At 38.3% G+C, this 23,635-nt stretch overlaps 1 protein-coding gene across 3 annotated transcripts in view; it reads right to left on the reverse strand.

Annotated features, from left to right (window-relative positions):
* LGR5 (leucine rich repeat containing G protein-coupled receptor 5) overlaps nucleotides 1–23,635 on the reverse strand; it is a 57,345-nt gene that overhangs the window by 27,587 nt on the left and 6,123 nt on the right. For 2 of the 3 annotated variants that reach the window (XM_026868149.1, XM_026868150.1), the window contains 3 exons: nucleotides 14,233–14,304; nucleotides 12,167–12,238; nucleotides 471–686 (listed from right to left, as the gene is read on the reverse strand). In XM_026868149.1, coding sequence (XP_026723950.1) covers nucleotides 471–686; nucleotides 12,167–12,238; nucleotides 14,233–14,304 — 360 coding nt within the window. Of the gene's footprint in view, nucleotides 1–470; nucleotides 687–12,166; nucleotides 12,239–12,319; nucleotides 12,385–14,232; nucleotides 14,305–23,635 lie in introns of those variants that run through there. The other variant, XM_026868151.1, reaches the window with a different exon arrangement.

The raw sequence follows: 23,635 nt of genomic DNA on the forward strand, positions 1-23,635 counted from the left end.
GAAACTTTTAAGCTAGATCAAAACAAGTGATTTAGAAAATGCTAGCTTAACTGTAGGAAGGTGCAAAAAATCTGCTTCTCCAAGATAATTTCTTAACATTTTAGTTTGTAGGACAATTACAATCCAGAAAACTTAATTTACATTTCAAAAATAACACTTTCCTCAGCAAACAAAAGTGACCTCTTGGTAAAGGAATACCAAGAAGCCTAGTGCAAATGCAGAAGGGAAACTACAGATTTATAGCCCCAAGATATCAAGTTAATACTAACACTGTAAGACAAAACAGATGTTTAATTAACCTGTGTATAAACCTATTTACCTATAATTTGCCAACTGTGGAGGGACTAGAGGACTATTTAATTATTAAAGGTTGTCTCAAGCAACTTCTAAATTAAACATTGCATCTGCAAGAGGTTAACGCCCTGCAAAGAAGTTGAGACTGTGTCTAAAAAGCAATCAATAAAACTTACAGAACTACCAAACTAGAGAGGTTTCCAAAAGCATAGTCTGGTATATAATGAATTTTGTTCAGTGCCAATGTCATTGCCTGAAGTGCTGGTAAACTTCTAAAAGCTTGAACGGGAATTTCTGTCAAAGAATTATCATCTAGCCACAGGTGTCTAAGGGAGACCAAGCCATTGAAGCAGTTGGGGGGCACATAGTTGATGTGGTTGGCATCCAGACGTCTAGGAGAAAAAGAAATAGAGAAAATTGAGAAAAGAACAGTGGATTTACACAACGGCTATCAGAAGTTACAACCAAGAACACAACCCCAAAGGATGGACATGGGTTGCCACACTCATTTTTCATTTCCATCTTGCTTGCGGCCTCACGCCTGAGACCTCACATTGTGTTTACAAGTCTCCTTGTCAGCTGGCTCTCTGCAGACAGCTCTCCTTTGGAGCCATCAACTCACTGACAGTTCACACTGATAATTTTTGAGAGCTTCTCTACAGACCAAGTATAAATTTGTTTCCCTTCCTAATTATTTGAAAGTATGGGATAAAAAAGTGCAAGCAACTCAGCCAGAGATTCTTTCTCAGAACCTTTAAACCACTGAGATGCAACATGATTTCCATACACTAGACACCCATTCTAAGAGCCAAAAATAAAACTCACTTATGAGTTTCTATTCCCGTCTTACCTTTACTTAAATATGGTTTATTCCAATGATTCTAATGAGCACTGAAGTTCACATTTTTCAGTAGTGGAGGAAAACTTCTTTAAAATAAAGAGTAGCATTGCTAATGCGATGTATTTATTTTGAAAATGAAGTTCTTAAATACACTTAGGTTGCTGCAGAGCCAATAGAGGGAGCTCAGATGCACACTGTACCTCTTCAGAGTCTGCAGGTGATACCTTGCTCTCACACTTGTGTAAATAAGGATTAAATCTACTGAACCTTTTGCAGATGTGGCATTAGAAATACTATGTCATATATTCATTGGCTTTTAGTTTTGCTCTGTTTTTCTTTCCCACTGTGATGCTTTCAGGGAAAGATTTAAAAGTATGCTTCAGATTTCTGTAACTTTGTGAAACATTCTGATGGTGATCTGTACTGTGACACACTTTTTCTGCTTTTAATGTTTTGTAGTGACTTGTACCTTGTTCAGAACATGAAAACCACACTCTATAACTTTTATTGAAGATGTTTGTAGAGAAGAGTAATTAAGTGAATAGTGAAACAGAAATAAATTTAAATAGATGTTTGAAAACACTACAGAACAAACAGCCACAGCCAGGGTACAAAGAAGTAATTCTGTGCAACCTAAATTTGGTCTGTTTGAGAGAAATCAATACTCTTTGTGGTGAGCATACTAATCTCTTTATTTAAAGCTGCTTCCTCATTTACAGTCATGTAAAATGTCAGGTCCATTCTATCTCCCGTTCCATGCTGCTCCTACCTACTGCATGAGAACAAATAATGACTGCTAAGGCTCTGTGCCAGGCTGGCAAATAACTGAGACAAGGTCAGTTGGAACAAATTTATAAAGTTCAGTGTCAAAGCCCTTGTACAATTAAATTTTCAATTTAATAACTGACATGTCAGGCGGCAGAGACAGAGCCTCCAAAATAACTCAAGAGTCTGTCAACAAATGGGTGAGGCTGGAAATGTTTAGAAATACTCACGCTGTACCTCCTCCATTCCCTGGGCAACAACCATGCTACGCCGGTGTTTTCAAACAAGGTATAATTTGAATGAGTAGATGAGGTGTTTTGTGTTTAGTCAGAAGTAAATTTCTTCCCTGGGTGATGCAGATATGTAAACTAAGAAGTTACAGTTGCCTTAGTTTGACAGTTACACTGATTAAAGAATGGAGGCTTTATTCAAACTAAATGTGTTACTGTATTACATCTTATTCAACATGAAGCCTGCCTGTGCAGCTCTCATGTCCCCACTGACTCCACAGGAGTTACTCACAGGATGCCTGGCCGCATGGTGAAGCCGACAGTCAGTTGTTTGTATGTGATCCTGTGTCTGAAATGGCACTACTTCTGCTGTTGTCAGTGAGACCAGGACTTTTATCTTACCAGTATTTGGTAGCAAATCAAGGGACAGATTTTTATTTTTTTTTATAGCTGAAGTTTCCAAATATAAACCCACCACTGGCTATGTAAACAAAATACACAACACAGAAAGAAAAACAGGACTGCTACAATATAAATTAAATTCTAGGTAGCTGAATTACTGTTTAAATAAAGCTTGGAAGAGAGCAAGAAGCTACAATGATTTGTGCTGCAGGTCCTGTAACTGGATTATGTACACTGCAAGTGCTCGTAAGAAGTACTGCCTAAAGTGCTCTTTTGTTATCTAATCTTTCTAAAATTTCCAAGTACCATTTTCCCTCCTGCAGATACTAAAAGGTTTGAGCAGTGGTTATGTTTCCAGTCATACCGTAGGTAATGCACACTGATGTATAAACCATTGATCAAAATAGCCGGTTTCAGCCAATTGTTTTACACGTGTTGATCAAAGTTTTGGCACTTCTAGAACTAAACCCATTAACTCACAAACATGACCCTATTTATAACTGAAAATATATAGATAACGTGGTGAGTTTGAAAGCTGCTATTATATTCCAGAGAGAACCAATTTAGGGAAACAGAAATGCTCGATCTTTTCTGATAAGCAGCATGTAAATAAAGCAGTCAGTATGAAATTCACTATGAGCTCACTTAAAATGCCCAAACTTTTCAAAGCAAATGCTTGAACTATGTGGAATCTATCTCACTGGTGTTTCCTGTGACATACAGTAAATGCTACGACCATGTGCAAAAATTATGAAAAGATATTGTTAGTATAGAATTGTAAACATTTATTGGTACTCTAAAACAGGTGAAGGTGGATGCTTGAAAAAGATTCTTTTTTTTTGATCAATTCGACATGACTGGATACTTAGTTTTACACCACTTGTAGGTTTCTAAGTGAATATATTTTTTTTTTCCTTTTTCTGAGTTTTCTCTCAAGAGCAAGCCCAGCTACAACCTGGATGTACCTTGTGATCAAGAAATTAATGTCTTGTTGGAGTGTCTTGCTCATTCATTCAGGGTTAAATCAAATGCTAGATATGGGATCGGGAAGATGCTTTCTTTCACATCATTCTCCCCTCTGAAAGAAACAGCTATTAGATGGATTGCCTCTTCTTACAATAGATGAGGGCCTGAATACAATGAAGGGACTGAAGATAAAAGCCACACAGACAGATAAAGAAGTCAAGGACAAAATGTTTCTTCTGACATTTAAGTTTAAAATAGGAGAGGTAAAACCAAATGAAAAGGGGCTATACATAACAGGTAGGGGAGGCAAAGAAGTGACAGCACATGAGGACTGATTTTGGGCATGATGGGTTAAAGAAGGGGTATGCTTCTTCCTCTCCTACCATATTCCTCTTCTCCTGACCTGGGTCTGTTATGCAGGGAGCTACAGTCAAGCCTTGCCACAAGGCATGGGGTTATGATGGACACAGGCTGGGGACAGGGCCTGTCTGGGGAGGGTATAACAAGCAGGAGGGGACCACCTGCAGCCCCACCATCTTTGCTAGTGTGTGGTGACATGGAGTGCCTCAAGGGTTTGTTCACAGGAGTTTAACTAAAGCATCTAAGTAATGCCAAGTGACATTGAAACTGGCTCTGAAAAGTGGATGTAATGAAAGTATAGATGGCTATTGTGAGACATGTTTTTCAAACATGGCCCTTTACGCAGGATATCCCCTTCAGTCCACAGGGGAAAATGCTAGGACGATTGTAAAACCTTCATTACAACACACCAGCTTAGCAGTTCCCACAGCTCACTTTCAGCTCTGCCCTTGTATATGCTTCTACAGGACTGATACAAAGAACCCTGTGTGGCAACAGCAAGACCAAAAACGAAAAGTCACAAGTCACAGTTTGCGAGCATTTGTTTCTGTCCCACTGCTCAGTTTTACATGAGGAAGTCTCTCAGCTCTGGGAGTTTCAATCCTCAGTCTTTATATCCAAACATGATGCCCAGGTGTTTGATAAATCTGCATTCAAGATGGTGGGCCAAGATGCTAGTGCACTGCATAACTTTCCAACCTAGACAATTCTGTGATTCTGTGATAAAGCACAAATAGTCAACTGTAATGCTATGTTTACAGAATCACAGATTCATCTAGGTTGGAAAGGACCTTGAAGATCATCTAGTCCAACTGTTCACCTAGCACTGACAGTTCCCACCTACAGCATATCCTTAAGTGATGAATTGACTCAACTGTTAAGCACCTCCAGGGATGGGGACTCCACCACTGCCCTGGGCAGCCCATTCCAACGCCTTACAACCCCTTCTGGAAAGAAATGCTTCCTAATATCCAGTCTGAACCTTCCCTGGTGCAACTTGAGGCCATTCCCTCTTGTCCTGTCGCTTTCTACTAGGCTAAAGAGACTCATCCCCAGCTCTCTGCAACCTCCTTTCAGGGAGCTGTAGAGGGCGATGAGGTCTCCCCTCAGCCTCCTCTTCTCCAGACTAAACACCCCCAGTTCCCTCAGCCGCTCCCCGTACGACCTGTGCTCCAGACCCTGCACCAGCTCCGTTGCCCTTCTCTGGACACGCTCGAGTCATTCAATGTCCTTTTTGTAGTGAGGGGCCCAAAACTGAACACAGCAATCGAGGTGCAGCCTCACCAGTGCCGAGGACAGGGGTCAGATCCCTTCCCTGTCCCTGCTGGCCACGCTATTGCTGACACAAGCCAGGATGCCATTGGCCTTCTTGGCCCCCTGGGCACACTGCTGGCTCCTGTTCAGCTGGCTGTCAATCAACACCTTTTATATACAATCAATACCCTTTATAAACATCTTTATACAAAGATTGGTTCTGATACTAGGTACCTTGAATTCCCACAGGTGGGAAAAAGTGGGGGACACCAGGTTATCTTAGGAATCTGACTGCAGACTCAGATCAGGAGTCCACAGCTAGATCAGCACATTTGATGTGGCTGGGAATGCTCCCAGGTCCTGCAGCCAACAGAGAGACCCATGTTATGCCGGTGACCTCTCCTAGCCTCCAAAGTGAGGTGGCTGTATGTAGAGAGCCTACTGGGGATGGCCCCAGGGGTGTGTGAACTGCCAGATGGCCCTCAGGAATAGTTCAGGCAAATGTTAGTTGGCACGAGTCAACTGGCAAGGGTCAAAAGTGTGCCAAGAACCCCGTTAACAGCGCAACAGGGCAGACGGTCATGGCTGGGGTGCCTGGGAGCACTTGCAGCACTGTTTGCTTTGCTAGGCTGGCTGTAGCCACAGTCTGTCATCATACAGTGCCAAGGAGGATGTGGTATACATGTAGTATACATCCTGATGGGCTTCAGACATGCAGGATGATTTTTGGCTAGCAGTTCTGAGGTTGAGAAATTTGTCTGTCCCTTACAAATGTGATTAAAAAACCCTCTCTTTTGAGATTACTCATAAGACAGAAAAGGGTCAGATGCTTAGTAGCTTCTCCTAGATGAAAGAACATCACCCAGTGGCCTGGCATTGCCGATCTAGTTCAGCCTTTCTGCACCCCATTTTGAAAGCAAGTAGCCCTACAACTGGTTGAGTTAGGGACTGCAACCCCCCAGAATAATAGCACATGCATTTTAGGGAACCTTGCACCTCCATCTTCCTCTCAGATCCTTATCAAGCTAGAAAAGTGTCTGTGACTTGAGAGGGCTGGCCTAGTATTGTACTAGTGCTCCATGTTTCGGTCACTCTTCTGTTATCCAGTGCGCACCAGTGCTCCAGTAGCTTGGCTGATTAAGACATGCAATAAAGTGAAGAGACTGCAAGGGTGAGTTTTGAGACATCTTTGAGTATATGTATAGACATCTGCATGGGACACACAACCTTGATTTAAACTGTGGGAAATTCCTCCTCAGGGAGTTTGTGGGTACTTGCTGAGGTACTGGGTTTCCTAAGAAGGATAATAGCTTCTGTAGGCTTCATTATCATGGGGTGTGACATGAAAAACCACAATTAAAGCTCCTGTCTTTTCATGAAAACAGTTCTCTTGGGAGAATGTGATCTCAACAAAGCTGTTTTGTCTTCAACTAAAAATTGGGATTATTAACACAAGCATCAAACCAGAAAAAATTGTTTAAAGTTAATATTTCTGAAATTTTTAATTTCAAGCCTGAACTGGAAGCAATACAGAACTCTGTGCCCTCAAATTCTTCAACGCTTTGTTCAGATTAAGAATGAAAACTGCTCGTGAAATGTCAAATATTTGGAGGAGTAGGGAGAAGATGAAAAATCCATTTGCTGACCTGTTCCAGCTGGGCAATTACTTAAGAACATCCAAGATGTTCTGGATAATCTTTTATGTAAAACTTGGTGTCACCATCAGGTGCTCCACAAATACCAAAATATCTTAAATTTAGTGATTTACAAATGCTGTTAAGAAATTTAAACAGATTTCATTGATACTTTTTTCTTCTTACTTGTAAACTCAAATTAATTTGCTTCACTAAATTCCAATTTTGCAGGTTGACAAGGGAGAAAAGATGGTTTATTTTTTCCCTCTATCAACTGTTTCCAGCACTCTGGAAGACAGACTATGTTGTATTCCGCCCTATTTTCTACTACTAATGTAAAGGTCCTCTTAAATTTTTCAGGAATGAAAGCAGGTGATACAGTAAATAAAGCTTGCTTTTAAAAGTCCTTCATTACTGGTTTGGCATGGGCAGTGAGATAGCACCTGATCTGTTCTTGATTTTGAATGTTTCTATGTCTGACAATGCAGCAGTAAAAGCTGCTCATTAACAATGACGTCTAAAAAAGAAAATAAACAGGGAGTGAAGTTTCATCTGTAGAACTCACTGCAAAGGGTTGTATTACATTAGTTCCAATAAAAGAATAGCAGAAGCTTTGCTTTTCCATCAGCAGTGTCAATTATGCTTTTCTCGTTTATTTAGCAGCATTCACAAATGGAAATCTGCAACTTATTGGTTGCTAGTAATATAAAATTTGTGTTACATGTTCAGGTAAAAAAAAAAAAAAAAGAAATTATTGTTATGTCATTGCCTGTTTTACCAAACTTCTTGTTCAATTATATGCCAATTCTGGTACATAAGGGATGCCATTAGAAATGACAAGACAATTACACTAGAGGAAAAAAGATACCTATTTAAACAGATACTTACATTAAATGAAAAATGTTGGACAGAAAGCAAGCTGTTAATTAATAATGATGTTTGAAAAAACAATCAATATACATACTGAAAAGGTTTTTGGACTATACAGGTATATTCAAAATAACTAAAAGGCTTCTTGATTTAAAAGCAGAATGGAGCTATTGATGCTGTGGGAAACACAAAATCCAGAGACCATCCGCTTACAGTCAGTTCTAAAGAAATACATTTGCTTAAGGTGAGTAACAGGGGAGACAGCATTCAAACCCTGCTGCCAAGATCTAAGTCGTGACATGTCACTGATTGTGTGTTCCTCCTTTTCAATCATGGTACCTGCAAACATGTCTTCCTCTTTTTGGGTTAACACAAATAAATGCCATTTGAATTGTTAGGACTAGTAATCCAGATAATTTGCATTCACACTTGATTTCAGAGGAAAATTTAAGTGCATAAAATAAGTTGAAGCTATCCTTCTGCTGAACCTGGAGATCAAAGCACATCTCAAAATCAACATGTTCTGATTACTTCCTTAAATTGTTCTACCACAGAGGGAACTGAAGTCCTATGCAATCATTGTCCAGGTTCTGGTAGCTGAACTCATTTATTAACCAAAGTAGCACAACTGTTATTGACTATTGAACTACATAGGTTTTTATAAAATTGGAGAAGATTTCAATAGTTTAATTTTATTTTTTGCTTCAGCGACAGAAAAAATATACTGCTGGTTGTTTGCTTTGAGGCAAAAATATAAATGTTTCCGCATAGATTTTTTTTCTGTTGAAGGTGAAATTCACAAATCTTAGGGAGTTTTGGTTAATTTTTTGGTGCCCATTTTATAGCATTTATTGAATAATGTCTGCTGACTGAAGAAGACTGATCTATTCTAGAGGTAGGGTGAGCCATGAATGAATATTTATCACTCAAACTTGTCACACCATTCTGAATGCCAGCAATATTATAACTTAGACAAGAAAGTGAAAGAAATTGTTGCTTGTTCCCGCAATATACCAGTTCTTGTTCTGTGTGCCACAGGCCATTTAACATCAATTAATGCATCTACCAATACTGTTACTTATACTGTCATTTTTGAGCCTGGAACTAGATAATAAGGAGAGCACCCAGAAATATGTTTTTGTGCAAAAATTTGTGATTAATTAGCATTATAAGTGAACATGGAAAACTTGTGTGTGCATATATATATATACCCATATATTGTGCATGTACACACACACAATTATATATGCATATTTACATACACATTATTTTAACATTGATTAAGGTGGCAAGGCAGTTATTATGGCTTGCACCTCTACGTACCTGACTTTCTTGAGTAAAACCACAAAAGGCAGAGATTTGTGTTCTGTCACCAGTTTTAAGTTTTTTGAATCTATACTAACCTAAAGCAAAGGGTTAATGAGTTTCACAAATCATGCCACCTGCATAGTTAAACATGACAAATACAAGAAGTTGCTATCTTATAGGAATTGCTTTTGTGAAGGCTTTTAACCTCTTGTTTACACTTGTGAAAAAAACTCCAGCTATTTCAAAGGTTTCAAGAAATAATTCCTATTGTAAATCAGAAGCCAATGCAAGAACCACACTGTGAACAGAAAATTCCTACACGATATGAAACAAGAAATTGAATCTGTGCACACCTTTATCTGACAGGCACAACCCTGTTTAAGCAAACAAAAGAATAATAGTTTTCTTTTCCTCAAAGAGGTCTCTTTTGCTGGTGATCGTTTTTCAGGTGAGAGTAGCTTTTCTGTACAAACCCGTATCTTTCCATCTTGGGTCTGCTACACAGCTGTCTAAAGGTTTCCACTGACCACTCCTATTCTCCCTCTGTTTTAGTTCTGTCATAAAATATCAGTCCTTTAAATAGACTGCACAAACGATGTTTGGTTTACTTCCTCAACTTCTTCATCCAAGGAAAAAAATATTTGCAACAGAGCCTGAGTGAGACTGTCATGTTGTTTAGAAGCTGTGCTGAAAATTCAACAGTCTCCTTTAGAGCAACAAAGGAACTCTTGTTTGCTTGGCTTATCGTGTTTTGGTCCAGAATGTGTATAGAGTGATGTGATCTCAGCAAGATTTTTTTTGTTTGTTTAGCAGGAAGAAAATCTAATATAGTCACTAGACCAGCATTTTCTCAGGACTTTTTCAAAGATCAAAGGAAAGAACTGTAACCTCAAAAGTATATGGCTGAGATATTTCACTCTGTGTCTGGTCAATAAAGAAAAAAGGCACTGACTGAGTAACAATTATAAGATAATTAATTCTTAGGGTTGTTTCACCTTTAGAAACCTTAACGAATGCTTTGTACATTAAGGAGGTAAATGTTGTTCAAGACGGACATAAGAACCTGGGAGCTAATACAGTATAATGTAAGTCTGTGTAGTGGTAAGTTATACACAGATGACATAATTTTGCTGAAAATCAATTCATTTCATTAATTCCACTCTTCAGATTTTGGCTGAATTGAACATATGCAAAAGACGTTAACTTTCTGTTGGAACTTCTTGATACGCAAAAAGGAAGAGCATGTTCAGTACAGTACATTTCTCAACCAATACATCTTACTCTATCCAGATGGGATGGCTTGGTACAGGTGCTCACTCTATCCTTATCATTGTTAGACTTTTACCAGTGACACCGGTCATCAGTGTACACTGTAGTAACATTTTTTGTGATAGTTATTTGACCTTCCAGATTGACTTCCACATTTGGATCTTGGAACTTTTTAGGAAAATAATTCTATTTCAAAGCAAATCTGTGAAAATACAAGGTGGTCAACTAAAGCACAGAGGAGTCAGTTGACATTTCCCTCTGGCCAAAGAACCTGTCTGCCTATCTTCAATCATCCAGATATTTTATGCTGCGCAATCAAAATCAGTAGATCCTTCCATAGTCTTTTTTTTCTGTATCAGGTGAAAACAGAATTCTGTGGATAATTCAGAAGCATACTCTATTTACTGTGTCCTTCACTGAGATAGCAAGAGTGGCCTTGTGGTTGCAAAATGTGAACTGCAAGTGCAGCAGAAGGAACTCATGATACTCAACTGACTGAACAAGAACATGGCAGATGAATTTTGGTATAGATAGGTGTCAAGTGACTACTTAGGGAAAAGACAATTCAAACGTTACATGACAAACTCTTGAGTAGCTACCAACATACTAGAAAGAGGCCCTGCAGTTGTATGAAACTAACAGTTCAGTGTTCAGTAAAGGTTAAAAAATTAGGCAAAACAAAGTTTGGGGAATTAGTAGAAAAGCGAACAAAAAACCATCCACAATTCCCCTCTATAAATCCACAGTGTGCAAACAATTTAAACATGCTGTGCAGGTCTGATCCCTCCCTCCTTGATTAGTCTCAAATCAAATATATGAGAAGTGAAAAAAAGTTCAGTAAGAGTGACAAGGATGACCAGAGGAAGGGAACAGCTCCCACATGAGAAAAGAGTCTTAACAGCCTACTTCTGAAAAACATGACTAATGGAGATACAACAAAGGTCTATAAAATCCGGCATATATCAGTAAGGAACTGCTGTTTCCACTTTTTCTTGATGCTATACTTAAGAGACATCAAATGTAGTGGGAAGTTCCAAGTGAATAACAGGAGGTACTTTACCATGCTACACAGGGCTAAGCTGACCAGCAGATACACTGCCACAAAAAATCATCAGTGTTAAATTGGCTCAAAAAGCAATTGTACAAACTCACAGAAGAAAATTCTTTAAGAGCTATTAAATTCAAAGAAGCCACAATAAGCTTAGTGAGTCCCTAAGTGCAAACCTTTGGCAGCTGGGACAGTTTACAGAAGGAATATTATTATATTCTTTGCCAGACCTTCTAGTTTTCCTTTGGAATCTGCTGCTGAAGACTGGATACAGGGCTAGGTCAGCTTTCAGCACAACCTGCTACAACCACCCTTATGTTATGGGGCAGAAGCACATCAAAATAATTTCATTCATACCACGAAGCAGCCAATCCTCAGTCCTGGTCCAGCAGTTCTGGCAGGAGTTCTGTTAAAACTGAAGCTTGTGGACTGAGTCAGCACGGCACAGTCAAGAACTATAAATACAGAGACCTGCCTGAAGCACAGAATATAATTAAGCATCCTCTAGTACACTTTGTTTCATGAGTTACTAGTGTTTTCCATACTGCTTAAAAAGAGAAAAATTACACCAAATGAAAAAAAAAAGCAACAAAATTCAGTAAAGAATCTTAACAAGAAATCATGGGAAAGACCAGTGCTCAAGGGATGATATTCTTCTTGACAGAAAGCACTGCAAGGCAAGGTATGTCTTAGATGGTGAACCGGTTTATAACTCTGCAAAGAAGCTGCTGGTGTCGTAAAATTACTGTAATTAAATCAGTCACTTCTGATGTTTAATTGAGAGTACAATTCTCTGGAAAAGCAGCCCAAGAGTTAAAAGAAAAAGTTGATTCAGCACATTATTAAGTGATTAACAGGTAATTAATAGGTAATCATATATTATTGTTCATGGAAGGTTACAAGTTGATTTATCAAGGATACTCACAGAGACTGAAGGCTGCGCAAGTTCTGGAGTGCTTCAGTAGGAACCTGGCGTAGCTGGTTATTCTGCAGCATCCTACATTTTGAGCAGCACAAAACCCAGAATCAACACTGTGAAGACAATTTCTTTCTACTGTAAATTTTCTTCCAAGCTTACCTCCTTTGTACTGGTTCTACTTCAAGGTTACAAACAAAGGAAAGCTACAAAATTCTCCGTTCTCCTGCCCCTGTCAAATGCCAGTTCTCTTCAAAGCAAACAAATACCTGTCGCATTTTAGCTTTGTTAATAGCTATACATCAGCTTTGAGCAATATTTTGAAAGCAACTGAGGAAGTCAAAAGAATAAATCCAATTTGCTTTCAATAGGGCTTGAGCTCCTAATTGCCTCCAGTGATTCTGAAATTGTGATCCTCATGTACCGATTTTGTTTTTCTTCTGAAGTGCTTCAGTTTCTTATTCTGACAAAGCTGTGAAGGACTGACTCTTGAAATCCTTATTCAGGAAAATGCTACTATGGCAAACAGAACTTTTAACTGTATGAGGAGTTTATGATTTGGTTAGAATAAAATTTTATCTCTGTAAAACCTGCTGAATTTTCCCCAATGAAATCAATTTTGTCAAACGGAAGTTCTCTAGCAATGACCTGACAAACCTCTTTTTTTGAAATATCACATCATTTAGCTTGAAAAGATTGAAAAGTCACTTTTCATTCCAAAATAATCTCTTCCTCTCTTTGAGTACCGCTTCATTCACACCACCTAATATCCTTGTCTGGACCAACTCCTACATATACAAAAGGATTCTATGTGGGTGTCCTGGTTCAGCTAGGATAGGGTTAAGTTTCCCCAGCAGTGGGGAGGGGGCTCCAGCCGGGTTATTCAATACCATGCTGACTTCAGGTCTGGTTGCCCAAGTGGGGGATGGCTTTTGTTCATCACTGCTCCCCTTCTCTGCTGTATCCTTGTGGTATATCTCTGTATATCTCTTGTCCTGTTCATTGTTATTAGTTTATTGTTATTGTTATTGCTATTGTTATTGTTTGGTTTATTATTTGTTACACTGTTGTATTAAATTTTTCCTCATCTCAACCCTGGGGTTGGTATCTCACTCCCTGCCCTGACTGGTCCGAGGGTGGTGGAGGGACAATGGCAGCATGGTCTTGGGTCCCTAACCACCAGGGCGGGTAAAACTGAAGTAGTACATGCTGCCTTCAAAATGAGGCATACTTGATGGGACATTGTAAATGAAATCATTTTTGGCAGGCCTAAATCTCCTTAGGCCAACAAGAACTACAGCTGGCCAACTTAAGGGTAGATGGAGTGGGAAGCTCTTCATATTTCTTTCCCACTTACATATTTTTTCAGTAGAGCTTTGTATACTCTTACAGTAGCATCTGGTTTGGCTTGACGCTGCCTAGGAGGCTGGTGTTCTTGCATTTTCATCTCTGTGAACTTTACACAGGCAAAGATCCCCTCTAGTATAAATATTGTGAGATGTGGCCTGCTAGTAATTTTAATCACTATATGTACTGTTTAATTTCTCCAAATAATAAAGGGTTTTGTCATATTTTTTTATAATTTCTCTTATAGTATTTACATTGCAAAGAACAAGATATGAAATACAAACTGCATTTTAAATTACATGGTGTTCTACAATGATGCCTCTTGCCCCTAGCTCTCAAGAAAAGGAGAAGGCAATTTACCCACAGTTTTCTGTGATCATGAAAAGTTCACTAAGATTTTTAGACTTGAAATCAGAACTTCTGAGACAATTAAAGAAACTATTAACTTAACCAGTTTTTACCTTTGATATTTTACAGAGACATCTACTTGATGAGCATGGTTTTTTTTTACAATGCCATTAATGTTTTTCAACCTTTGTGTTTAGGATATTTTCTATATGAAAAAACAAAGATTTAATGATGTTCATATGTATCTTCACTTCAGCTGAATTGTTCAAAATGAGCTGATCAAAATACGTAATTTACTTGATCAAAATGTCACTGGTTAATTAGTTCCCTGGAGCATTTAGGAAATCAGAAATATATCAAACAACACACAGTTTACTTACAGCACTTTAAGACTGAAAAGGCCAGCAAATGCTCCCTTAGGAATGTATGTCAAGCCATTTCCTGCAAGACGTCTGCAAAGTTTAAAAAAGGAAAAGAAAAAGAGTGAGTAGTTTTTCTCTTCATGTGGAATTAATTTGGTTGTTAAAAAGTGCAATATAGCTATGTTTGAGTGACTAATGCCAGAGGCAGTAGTTTAAGAGCCTTGTTTTGTCATTAATACACTTTTAAAAGAAAAAAAAAAAAAAAAAAAAAAAAAAAAAAAAAAAAAAAAAAAGCCCTTAACTGTACAGTTGATTTACTGACAGCTGGACTGCAGAGACAAAATGCAGTTTCATTGCAAATAGAGCTTATAGTTTAGAATGCACACTGGATTCTTCATATTGTTCTTTTTAAGGATTATAGCAATCACAGCAACAAAAATATAGATATACTGACAACAATTAGCATGTATGATGTCTGTGAACATTTAATTCATTTGCACTAATATCAAAAGACATCCACATAGTAATGACCACAGTTCATTTCAAAATAACTACACATAAAACCGCTGTACTGGTGGAATCATGGTTTTCCCTGTGAGCAGATGTGTAATAGGTTAGCATAAAGTGTGTTTGCTAAAGTTTGTAGGGCTTTTTTCCCTACTTCTACTGCATCTTCCTCTCAAAATGCCTGAAAGTATTTTACAGACCTAGGTAAGTACAACAAATAACTCTGTAAAGTGTTGTTACTCTGACGAAAAAAGACTGCATTCTGTTAGGTTTGTGCCTACAAAAGAGATCATGTATTTGATGTGAAATAATGGCATTTCGATGTTCCCCATCAGTGCAACTTCAAAGCATCTTTCATGTAGCCTCCCAATGTCTCAGGTCAGCATGAATGTGCTATGATAGCTGTACCCTATCTGGAAAACTGACTAGTAGGGGTCAGATTCCCAGTCGCTACTTTGTGTCACTAGAGTCATAGTGTCTGCTCTTAGCTGGCAACAAATGCAGGTTGATCTGATGTAATCCATCAGCTAAGATACTGTACACTAAAACTGCAGACAGTTACCACAGACCAGCTGATGTGATAACAAAGTTGACATTTGATTTGGTCTCTGGCCCCTTAGGAAAGACCACAGTACTAGATCCAGAAAATGCCTTAGGCACCAAGCTGCCAGAGAGGAACCTACAGCACTGAAGTAGGCGTTAGCATTGCCAGTACTGTTCATGGAAAACGCCAAGTGCTTATGTCTGCAGTCCAAAGATCCAGCACTGCCTGGCCCTTAAACATTGCCTTCCTTTGGAGTTTAGTTGCCCCAGGCTAACGACAGGGTCCTGAGCACACCAGCTCTTCAGACAACTCTTTCATACAGAAAATAAAAATTAGGCCATGAAGAGAGAAAACACCATTCTAGATCCCAGCTCCAAAGACTTTTCAGACATTTTTGATCTGTGGAAAAGGCTTTTGCCTGTAAACACACACCTGCTGAGCGATGTGACCTATTACTCCGAGCAGGTGGCTCTTGCTCTCTCTGTTCAATTAATGTAATTGTGCTCTGCAGAGGCTCTCAGCTTCAGAGTTGCTGAGCTTGTCTCTCATTTTGCAGTACACTGGAGTCTGATGTTCAGACATCTGAGAATCAGGCACATGCACCTGAATTCCTGCAGGCAGATGAGTGAACAAAACCTGGCTCACTCTTGCTCCAAGGTGAGGCACTCACAGGCTGAGCCTATTTTTTTTTTCAGATGTGTGAGGGACTTCTCCAACTTCAGTTTTCATTCTGAATGAAAGTGGCAATGACTTCTGGGTTGTTGCTGGATCATGCAGGTGTGTGCTAGGTTAGGCACAACAGACTGGGTCCCTGAAAGTAAACGCCATTTGTGGATCCCAGACTAGTAGAGGCTCAGGCCCTATCTAATGCTAATCTCAGTTTATGATATGATTTTTTAGAAAGACTAAGGACTACTTCACACCCATAGCATCCTTTTGCTCTGTTATTTTAATCACATGACTGGACATAAGTCTGAACATGAGCCTGGTATCAACCAGAAAGTTAAAAGTCTGAAGAACCGTACTGGAAAAAAAAGTAGGTACAGGAACTGAGGTTTTCACTTACAGCTATAAGTTATTGCTCATATGGAAAGCTTGATAAAGAGCAGAAAACTAAACCCATGTGTCTAAAGACTCAAGCTGTTGCCCTTTCAGGCCACCATTCCTTCTTAAGAGTGGCTGTGTTGCGGCAATTTTCATAATTGTCGCAGTGCAAACTGCCAACCACACTACCTGTTCATACTGCCTGTTTGAACTGGAATATACGTCATAAAATGGGCTAGCTGAGAAAATCAGACCTGTTTAAGAGCTCCTGGAGAATGGCTCTGGCAATTACCAAGCATGTTCCTCCATGCTGCAAATGCAGGACTGTGGCAATTTAATTGGGATACTATGCAGCTTTAAAGTCTTGTTCAATCTGCAATACTCAATTTTCCCAGCTTCAGAACATCATCATGGCTTTCTGCGGTAAGCCTTAATGTTTGGCATTTTTTGAAAATGGACTGTCATAATTTTAAGACTTTATTATTATACCTGTAATGTATATCTAATATATTTAGAAAGAAATACCTAAGCACAGAGACACACCCATACATGTACATGCTACACATCTCACCAACATTCAGGATGGTTTTAGTGGGACTGTACTGCATCAGGCTGTATTTGAGCTAGTCCCTGATGGCTAAAACTTCCCCATGTAACTTTTTGGTTAGGTGTATTTTAAAGCTTTTGTGGCCAGGTTTTCTGTCAAACTATCTTCAGGAGATGATTTGATGGATTAAACTGTTGTCATTCTGACTGTAAGGTCCATTTGGATCATCTGGCCACTCACAATATACCACCCTAAGAGCCTGATGGCTCCACATGGCCCCAGCTTTTAGAGGAATATCTGAAGCAAACAGTTAGTTGTAAGAGAGGGATGCTGAGCCATGTTTCCTGAGCTTTTCTGAGTGACAGTTACCTGCACTGTTAAACTGAGATGTATATTTTCCCTCTTTTGTTTTGTTTCAAATTCCAACCCTTGTTTTATATTCTACTTCTTTTCCTTTTAGATCACAACTTCTCAGTTATTAAATGTTACACAGATGAAACTACATGTTAATGTTTTTGGTAGACACAGCTTCTGCATTACTCCTTATGAGTTTTTCAAACCTCAAGTCATTGCTGAAGTTCTGCTTCGACTACTTTTTGGTTTGGAAAGAGCTCTCACTAATTTTGCAGATAGTGATTAATACTGTCTTATATGATACTCCTCTGCTTATGCAGCAGCAGATCACTCACATCATGTATAGCCCTACATATTTCAGTAGAGGGCTACATCAAACATATCTCAAATGCTGAAATACATATATGTCCATGTAGTTCTCTCACAAGGCAAACTGACAATGTCAGAAAAGGTAGCCATCTGGGAACAATTACCTTATATGTAACGATGTTGTCTTTCAGTTACCATATTAAATTCTTTCTTATGATGCTCTTTTCATGATTTCCTGCAGAACTGACTTCAGGGAAACTACCTATCTACCATTCCCAAGATACTCCATGAGATCACTTCTGGACACTGGTACAACAGTAGCATCTTTCCAGCCCTTTGGAATTCCACAGCATTGTGATATTTGGTAAAGATCAGCAAAAAAGATTCACTGGAACTGCAGTCTAATTTTTTCAGTATTCCTGGATAGAAAATTAGCACACCAGTTCTTTAAGTCATGCTGCAAAGCTCATCAAGTTTGGCTTGTTTCTGACCATTTTTAACACCTTCCTTGTGGGTTTTTCCTGGTATTACCATGTTTCTAATGTCAGTCCTGGCATAGGGGAAAATTACTCCCCTCGTTGACACTACAGTGATCATGTTTCTATCAGGGTTTACTCTTCTCCACTTCAGGGATTTTGTTTTCCATTACCCTAAATTATTTGAGGGAAGCTGCCCAGTATTTTACTGAACTCTGGATGGATTTTGGGTAGTGATTTTAGTCTGGGTGGGTAAATATTGCTTTCCCTGAACAGATGAGAATGGACATACTATCTGTCTCTATGATTCATCATTTAGTTAATGATTTCTGAGAGCAGGAATGAACTAGCTTGTTTATAGCATTTACATAACCAAATGGCTGGTTTCTACTGTTTGAACAACTTAGAATCTCAATTTTTGTTATTTCTTTTATTTCCAACATTTATGATAAAATTTTATAAATATCTCATTAAATACGTTCAGGATCAAATGTTCCCTATCTTTTTAATGAACAAGTAATCAAAAGTATACAGTTACTAATTTTGGATCATATTTTTTGAGCTGAATTTTAGAACTAGATTTTACTTATACAGCTTCATATATTCTTGCAAATTAATGGAGGCTGTATTAAGTTACCACATGCTTCCCTCAGGACCTGCTACTTGCCACTGCTGGGATTCAAGATAACTAGGATACTTTTGGCTTAAGCATAGGATGAATTTTTATACTACTGCATGTTTCTTTCTAAAGATGTAAAATAAATGAGCTGAGAGAAAAGCATGTTGCCTCCATCCTTTCAAATGGCAGCAATTTATAAAACATCTTTCAGAGCAGTTCAGCCCAGCTGGCAATCTCTGCTCACTGCTAGCTGCAGTGCTGCAGGGCAGCTTAATGAAAAGGTGTGTCTGGGCTCTCCTTTGAGTGTTCCCCATCTGTTTACTCCTTTGGTGTATTCTGACCTCTCCTGCAGTGTCACGGTTCTGAGAAATGGTGGTCACCAAATCAGAGGAACATTCCCAAAGACAACACAACTAAGGAGACACCCACAAAAAACTCTGAAAATAATCAGAAACTTCTTTTTGTTTTCCTTCAATTGTTGCTCACATCTGAAAAGAAAAACTTAATTCCTCAGAAAGAAGCAAATTAATATGAAGTTGAGACTGAGCACAGTCAATTATTTCCTTTACATTTCTAGTACAAGAATTTTTCTTTGCCAACTCAGAACTGCTTTGTGGATGGATGTTTTCTGCATCAGGACAAGCCTTCCCTGGTACTAAGCGTCTCCTTATTACCTGCTAGGATGGAAGGTGAACTTGAAACGCTAAAAAGTCTTCTCTCTACAGCTAAGAAACCGTGGCATTTAATAAAGAAAGCACTTCTCCACCAACTGTGGAAAGAAGCTGTAGCAAATCTAACACAGCTACTCCTCATCGTCTGCAGCAGACAATGACAGTATGATATAGGTAGTGGCTGCTTTTCTTCTTTGCTTGAGTAAGATCTAGTCCAGCAAATGCTGAACAAGCACACACAGTACACACAGAAAAGTGTACACGGTAAAGTGAACTTCAAAATCTAGCAATATCAAACATATAGGAAGGACATGAAGAAGATAATGTCTCTCTGGGAAAAAGCATACATTTATGCTAATTAATATTCATGCTATGTTTTAAAAGGATAAGCATAATGTAATTTTCTGTAACAAGTTACTGATCAAATCTTGCAAGATGCTGAAATGCAGGAGAATTGACAGCACTCTCGATCTTGGGCTGTGGCTCCACACAGTAGGAATAAGCAATGTGAAAGGAGTCAAGCTCCATTGTTAATAAGTGAAAACCTAGTGAAATGTGTTATAATTCTATTTCAGAACAGATATAGTAGGTAGAACTTCATTAGACTCAAATTTATGATAATATATTAGACTCATTATTATGCCAGTAAATTATATTAGCAGTACCAGACTGACTCAATGTTTCTTGACTAGTGCCAGTGCGTGCCCATTAATACAGATTAGGGTATATATCTGTGCATCACTTGTGTTGCATTATATTTAATCAGTCCACAGGTATTGTAATATCCTATACAGAATGTAATTTTGAGTGCAATCTGAAATCATCCTTCAGCTGTGCAAAGATACTGAGAGATTTATTTAAAAATAATTATGTGAACTACTGTCTTGCCTTGATGTCCCTTTGAGTCTGCATCTTTCTTCTGTTCACTAACTGGTTTACTGATGTCATCTAAGGAATGAGAGCAAAGACTGCACATGCTAAGAGAATGCTATCATCAATTTGGTTATATATATATATATATATATATATATATATATGTATGTTTAAAGATGAAGTTAACATCAATAATGTAACAATTCAGTCAGTTTCATATTTGCCTGTTTTCTTGGTAAACAGATGCTGTATTTCTCATTTCCTACATTATACACTACAACTAACAAACTCTCCAGACAGAAAATCAAAATAGAATTATATAGAAGAACCTAGAAACTGGTGAAAAACATCTTTGCTTTTGTGAATAGAAAGTACAGGCCTGAGATAGTGAAAAACCCCAACAACTGGGACAATTCTGCTATGTGACATTAACCTTTCTGATTTTGGTGCTAAAACACTAGTATGCCATGTAGAAAATACCATTAAAATTCATTAATTGTGGACTGTGTCTTTTATACCTTGGGTACAGATAAGAAACTCTTCAGTTATTTGAAACTTCTTTCTTAAAAGCCTGATCCACCTCTCCAACTGCCATAATTGTTCTGATAAAAAAATCCGTGGTGAAATCTTAGTCTCATTGTGGAAAAATTTGTGCTGACACAAGTAGAAATAGGATTCTCATTTGCATCCTACCTCAGTACCATATCTGCCAGCAATTTACTCTTGTCTGAGGAGTTGTACCGATAGCACTAGTACCAATCCTAAAACTATTATCTCCATATCTACTAAAGGAAATGGCTGTTTGTGGAAGAATAACATGGAAGTATAAAAGGAAAACATAAATTCAAAAATCTTTTTATAAACCAACTTGTTCTGGATATAAAAAATTGCCTCTATTCAAGAAGAATTACCAATCTTGACTCTTTTGCTTCAATTTTGTTTCCTGTCAAATTTAATCAAAGATACACAAGCACACAACTGCACATACATAAATAGACAATATATAATTTACATATTTCCATAACAATAATTATCTTCAGCTTACATATACATCTACAAATAGGTAAGATGAAATGTTCTTGCTTCTTGCATCAAAAAAGCTTTGACAATATGGACACTCACCAAGCTCTTAGTCAAAGTCAACCAAAATTTCCAGATAAGTGTTTAATTTGATATTTATTAGTGATTATCCTTGGGCCAATGCAATAGAAATGTAGGAATTATTGGGTGATTAATTACAGTGTTAACTATTAGTCAATTAATGGATGATAACAACATATATATTTCAAAATGGTTTTAAGGAATTACTTTGTTAGACTAGGAATCTGAATGTTACTCTGTATTTTAGTTATCTTTTAATATTTCAGTCTGTCATGTTAATTACAACTGCAATCATTATACTAATATAAAAATAAGTGTGGGTCAAATGATACATTATAAAATCTGATGCTCAAAGAGATCAAAGAAGAAAATGTAAGGATATACCCCTTTCTTTAAAAAAGAGGAGGGGAGTGTGCAAGTTGTAATTGTGGCTGTATATTATATTTATTGCTACTTACAGTTTAGTTGGAAATTCAAATGTAACACAGTCTGCTCTTGCTTTAGGGCCTAATTGCCTTTTAAAATGCATGTGCCAAATTCTCATAGGGTGTAAACTGGAATAACTCCAACTGACCTCAAGCAGTTGGAATGAAATCAGTGTGTATTTGATCTTGAGCTGGCTTTGATAAAACAGATCATAGATTTTTGTCAGTTAAGGGTACGGTCTAAAATGTACTATTTCTTTCTGCACTTATAAGAGGCAAAGACTCTTTCAGCACCTGGCATGACTGTGATCCAATAACTGCTAAAGACAACTGATCTCTCCTTTCGCAAAGCTGTCCATAGCCAGCGCTGCGAACAAGCTGTTTTGCTGTCAGCGCTGCAGAAGGCAGTGCCCTTCTACAGGGCTCCAGGAGGGCCCTTCTGCTGAACAGGCAGCCAGGTACCTGCCTTCTGACTGCTGCAAGGCCAGCTGTCGGGAGGTACTCCAACATCAGCCAGGAAATCCCACGCTGATTCCCAGCAGTGGATCCCAAGGATACCATCAATAAGAGTCCTAACTCTGCTTCTGTGTCTGAAGAAAGCTGTCACCAAATCACTACTCCCAGAACAATCTTAATTTTGTTAAAATTTCTTTCTCAGTGTTTAAATGCTACAGTAAGATGGAGTAACAATTGGTGAATCCATATACCTCACACTTCCTAGGCTGGGTCTTCCAAGTGTCATTTATACTTCTGATGCTGGCTTTGGTTTTATCTCAGTATCACCACAGAAAGGGTAAGAACTATTAATAATAATCATTAATAACAGGAATTGGCTGAAGTGTACTGCAGTACAACACACCATGATCAGACTATCAATAAAGAAAAATGTGTTGGCTGTTTTGTCATTCCTGTGAGATAGGCAAAGGACACAAACTGTGTAGATACATGTCTCGAGATTACTACCATTTTCTGAGTGGTACAATGAAGCCAGACCAAAGAATTACTGCAGAAATTACTGCTACTCCTGTTTGGAAATTCAAGAAAACAAGAGAGAAGTTGGTTTTACTGTGCTTGTGAACCTATTAGATGTAAATGTGATATTGGCTGAATTAATTGCCCATAATCCTAAGCAAGTGGAAAATTGAACAGCGTAGGTATCAGAAGTGTTCACTGCACAGAAATCAAGCAGTCTACAAACAGGCTGAACTTCCACTGACAAAAAGGAAATGATTTCTCTGTACTTGCTACTGCAGCACACGCAGAATGTGTAAGACTTAAATTAAAACCCTGCCTCAGGATCTACAGATATATAGCACATTTAATAAAGCATCATTTCACCTTAGTGTAATTAAGTATAATTTCACTATCTGTATTGATCGCAAAACACAAAAAGCTCTTCCGATGACTTTTTTTTACATTTGAAACTAGTTGATAATGAATATTGGTGGAGAATAAATTTCAAGTTCCAGAAAGCATTTACAAGCTACAAGCCAAAAATAAACTTCAGCACATGCTCAGTAAGAGCAACGCAGCAGCACTGACAAGGCTTCTTGGATATCAACCTCAAACATTTATTGTTTCTGCTTGCGTGCATATCTTAGGCTTTTCACTTCAATCTTCTTCCTTCCTCCATCTTCTCCCCTTCTGCCCCCTTACACCATAGATGCACAGCAGTTCCAGTATCAAGGTTGCTTTGTGCAATCTGTGTTAACATTTCCAGAGTAATTTTCTGTCAGCAGAAGCTATTATTCAACTAGCAATGCAAGCAGCTCTGATTTAGTAAGGCATTTGCTCTGTTGTTTCTCCTTTTTTTGTTCTTCATCTTGTCATTCTTGGTAAGACAGCAAAAAGGTCAGTTTGGAGGGTGCCTGGCTGACACATCCACATGGGAGAGTTCTTTGTTGTGACTCGATTTGGTGGCATCAAAGAGACAGCAACAAAGGCAGTGACA

The sequence above is a fragment of the Athene cunicularia genome (assembly GCF_003259725.1).
Source record: "Athene cunicularia isolate RWA chromosome 1 unlocalized genomic scaffold, athCun1 chr1_part2, whole genome shotgun sequence".
In the NCBI taxonomy this organism is placed as follows: Eukaryota; Metazoa; Chordata; class Aves; order Strigiformes; family Strigidae; genus Athene; species Athene cunicularia.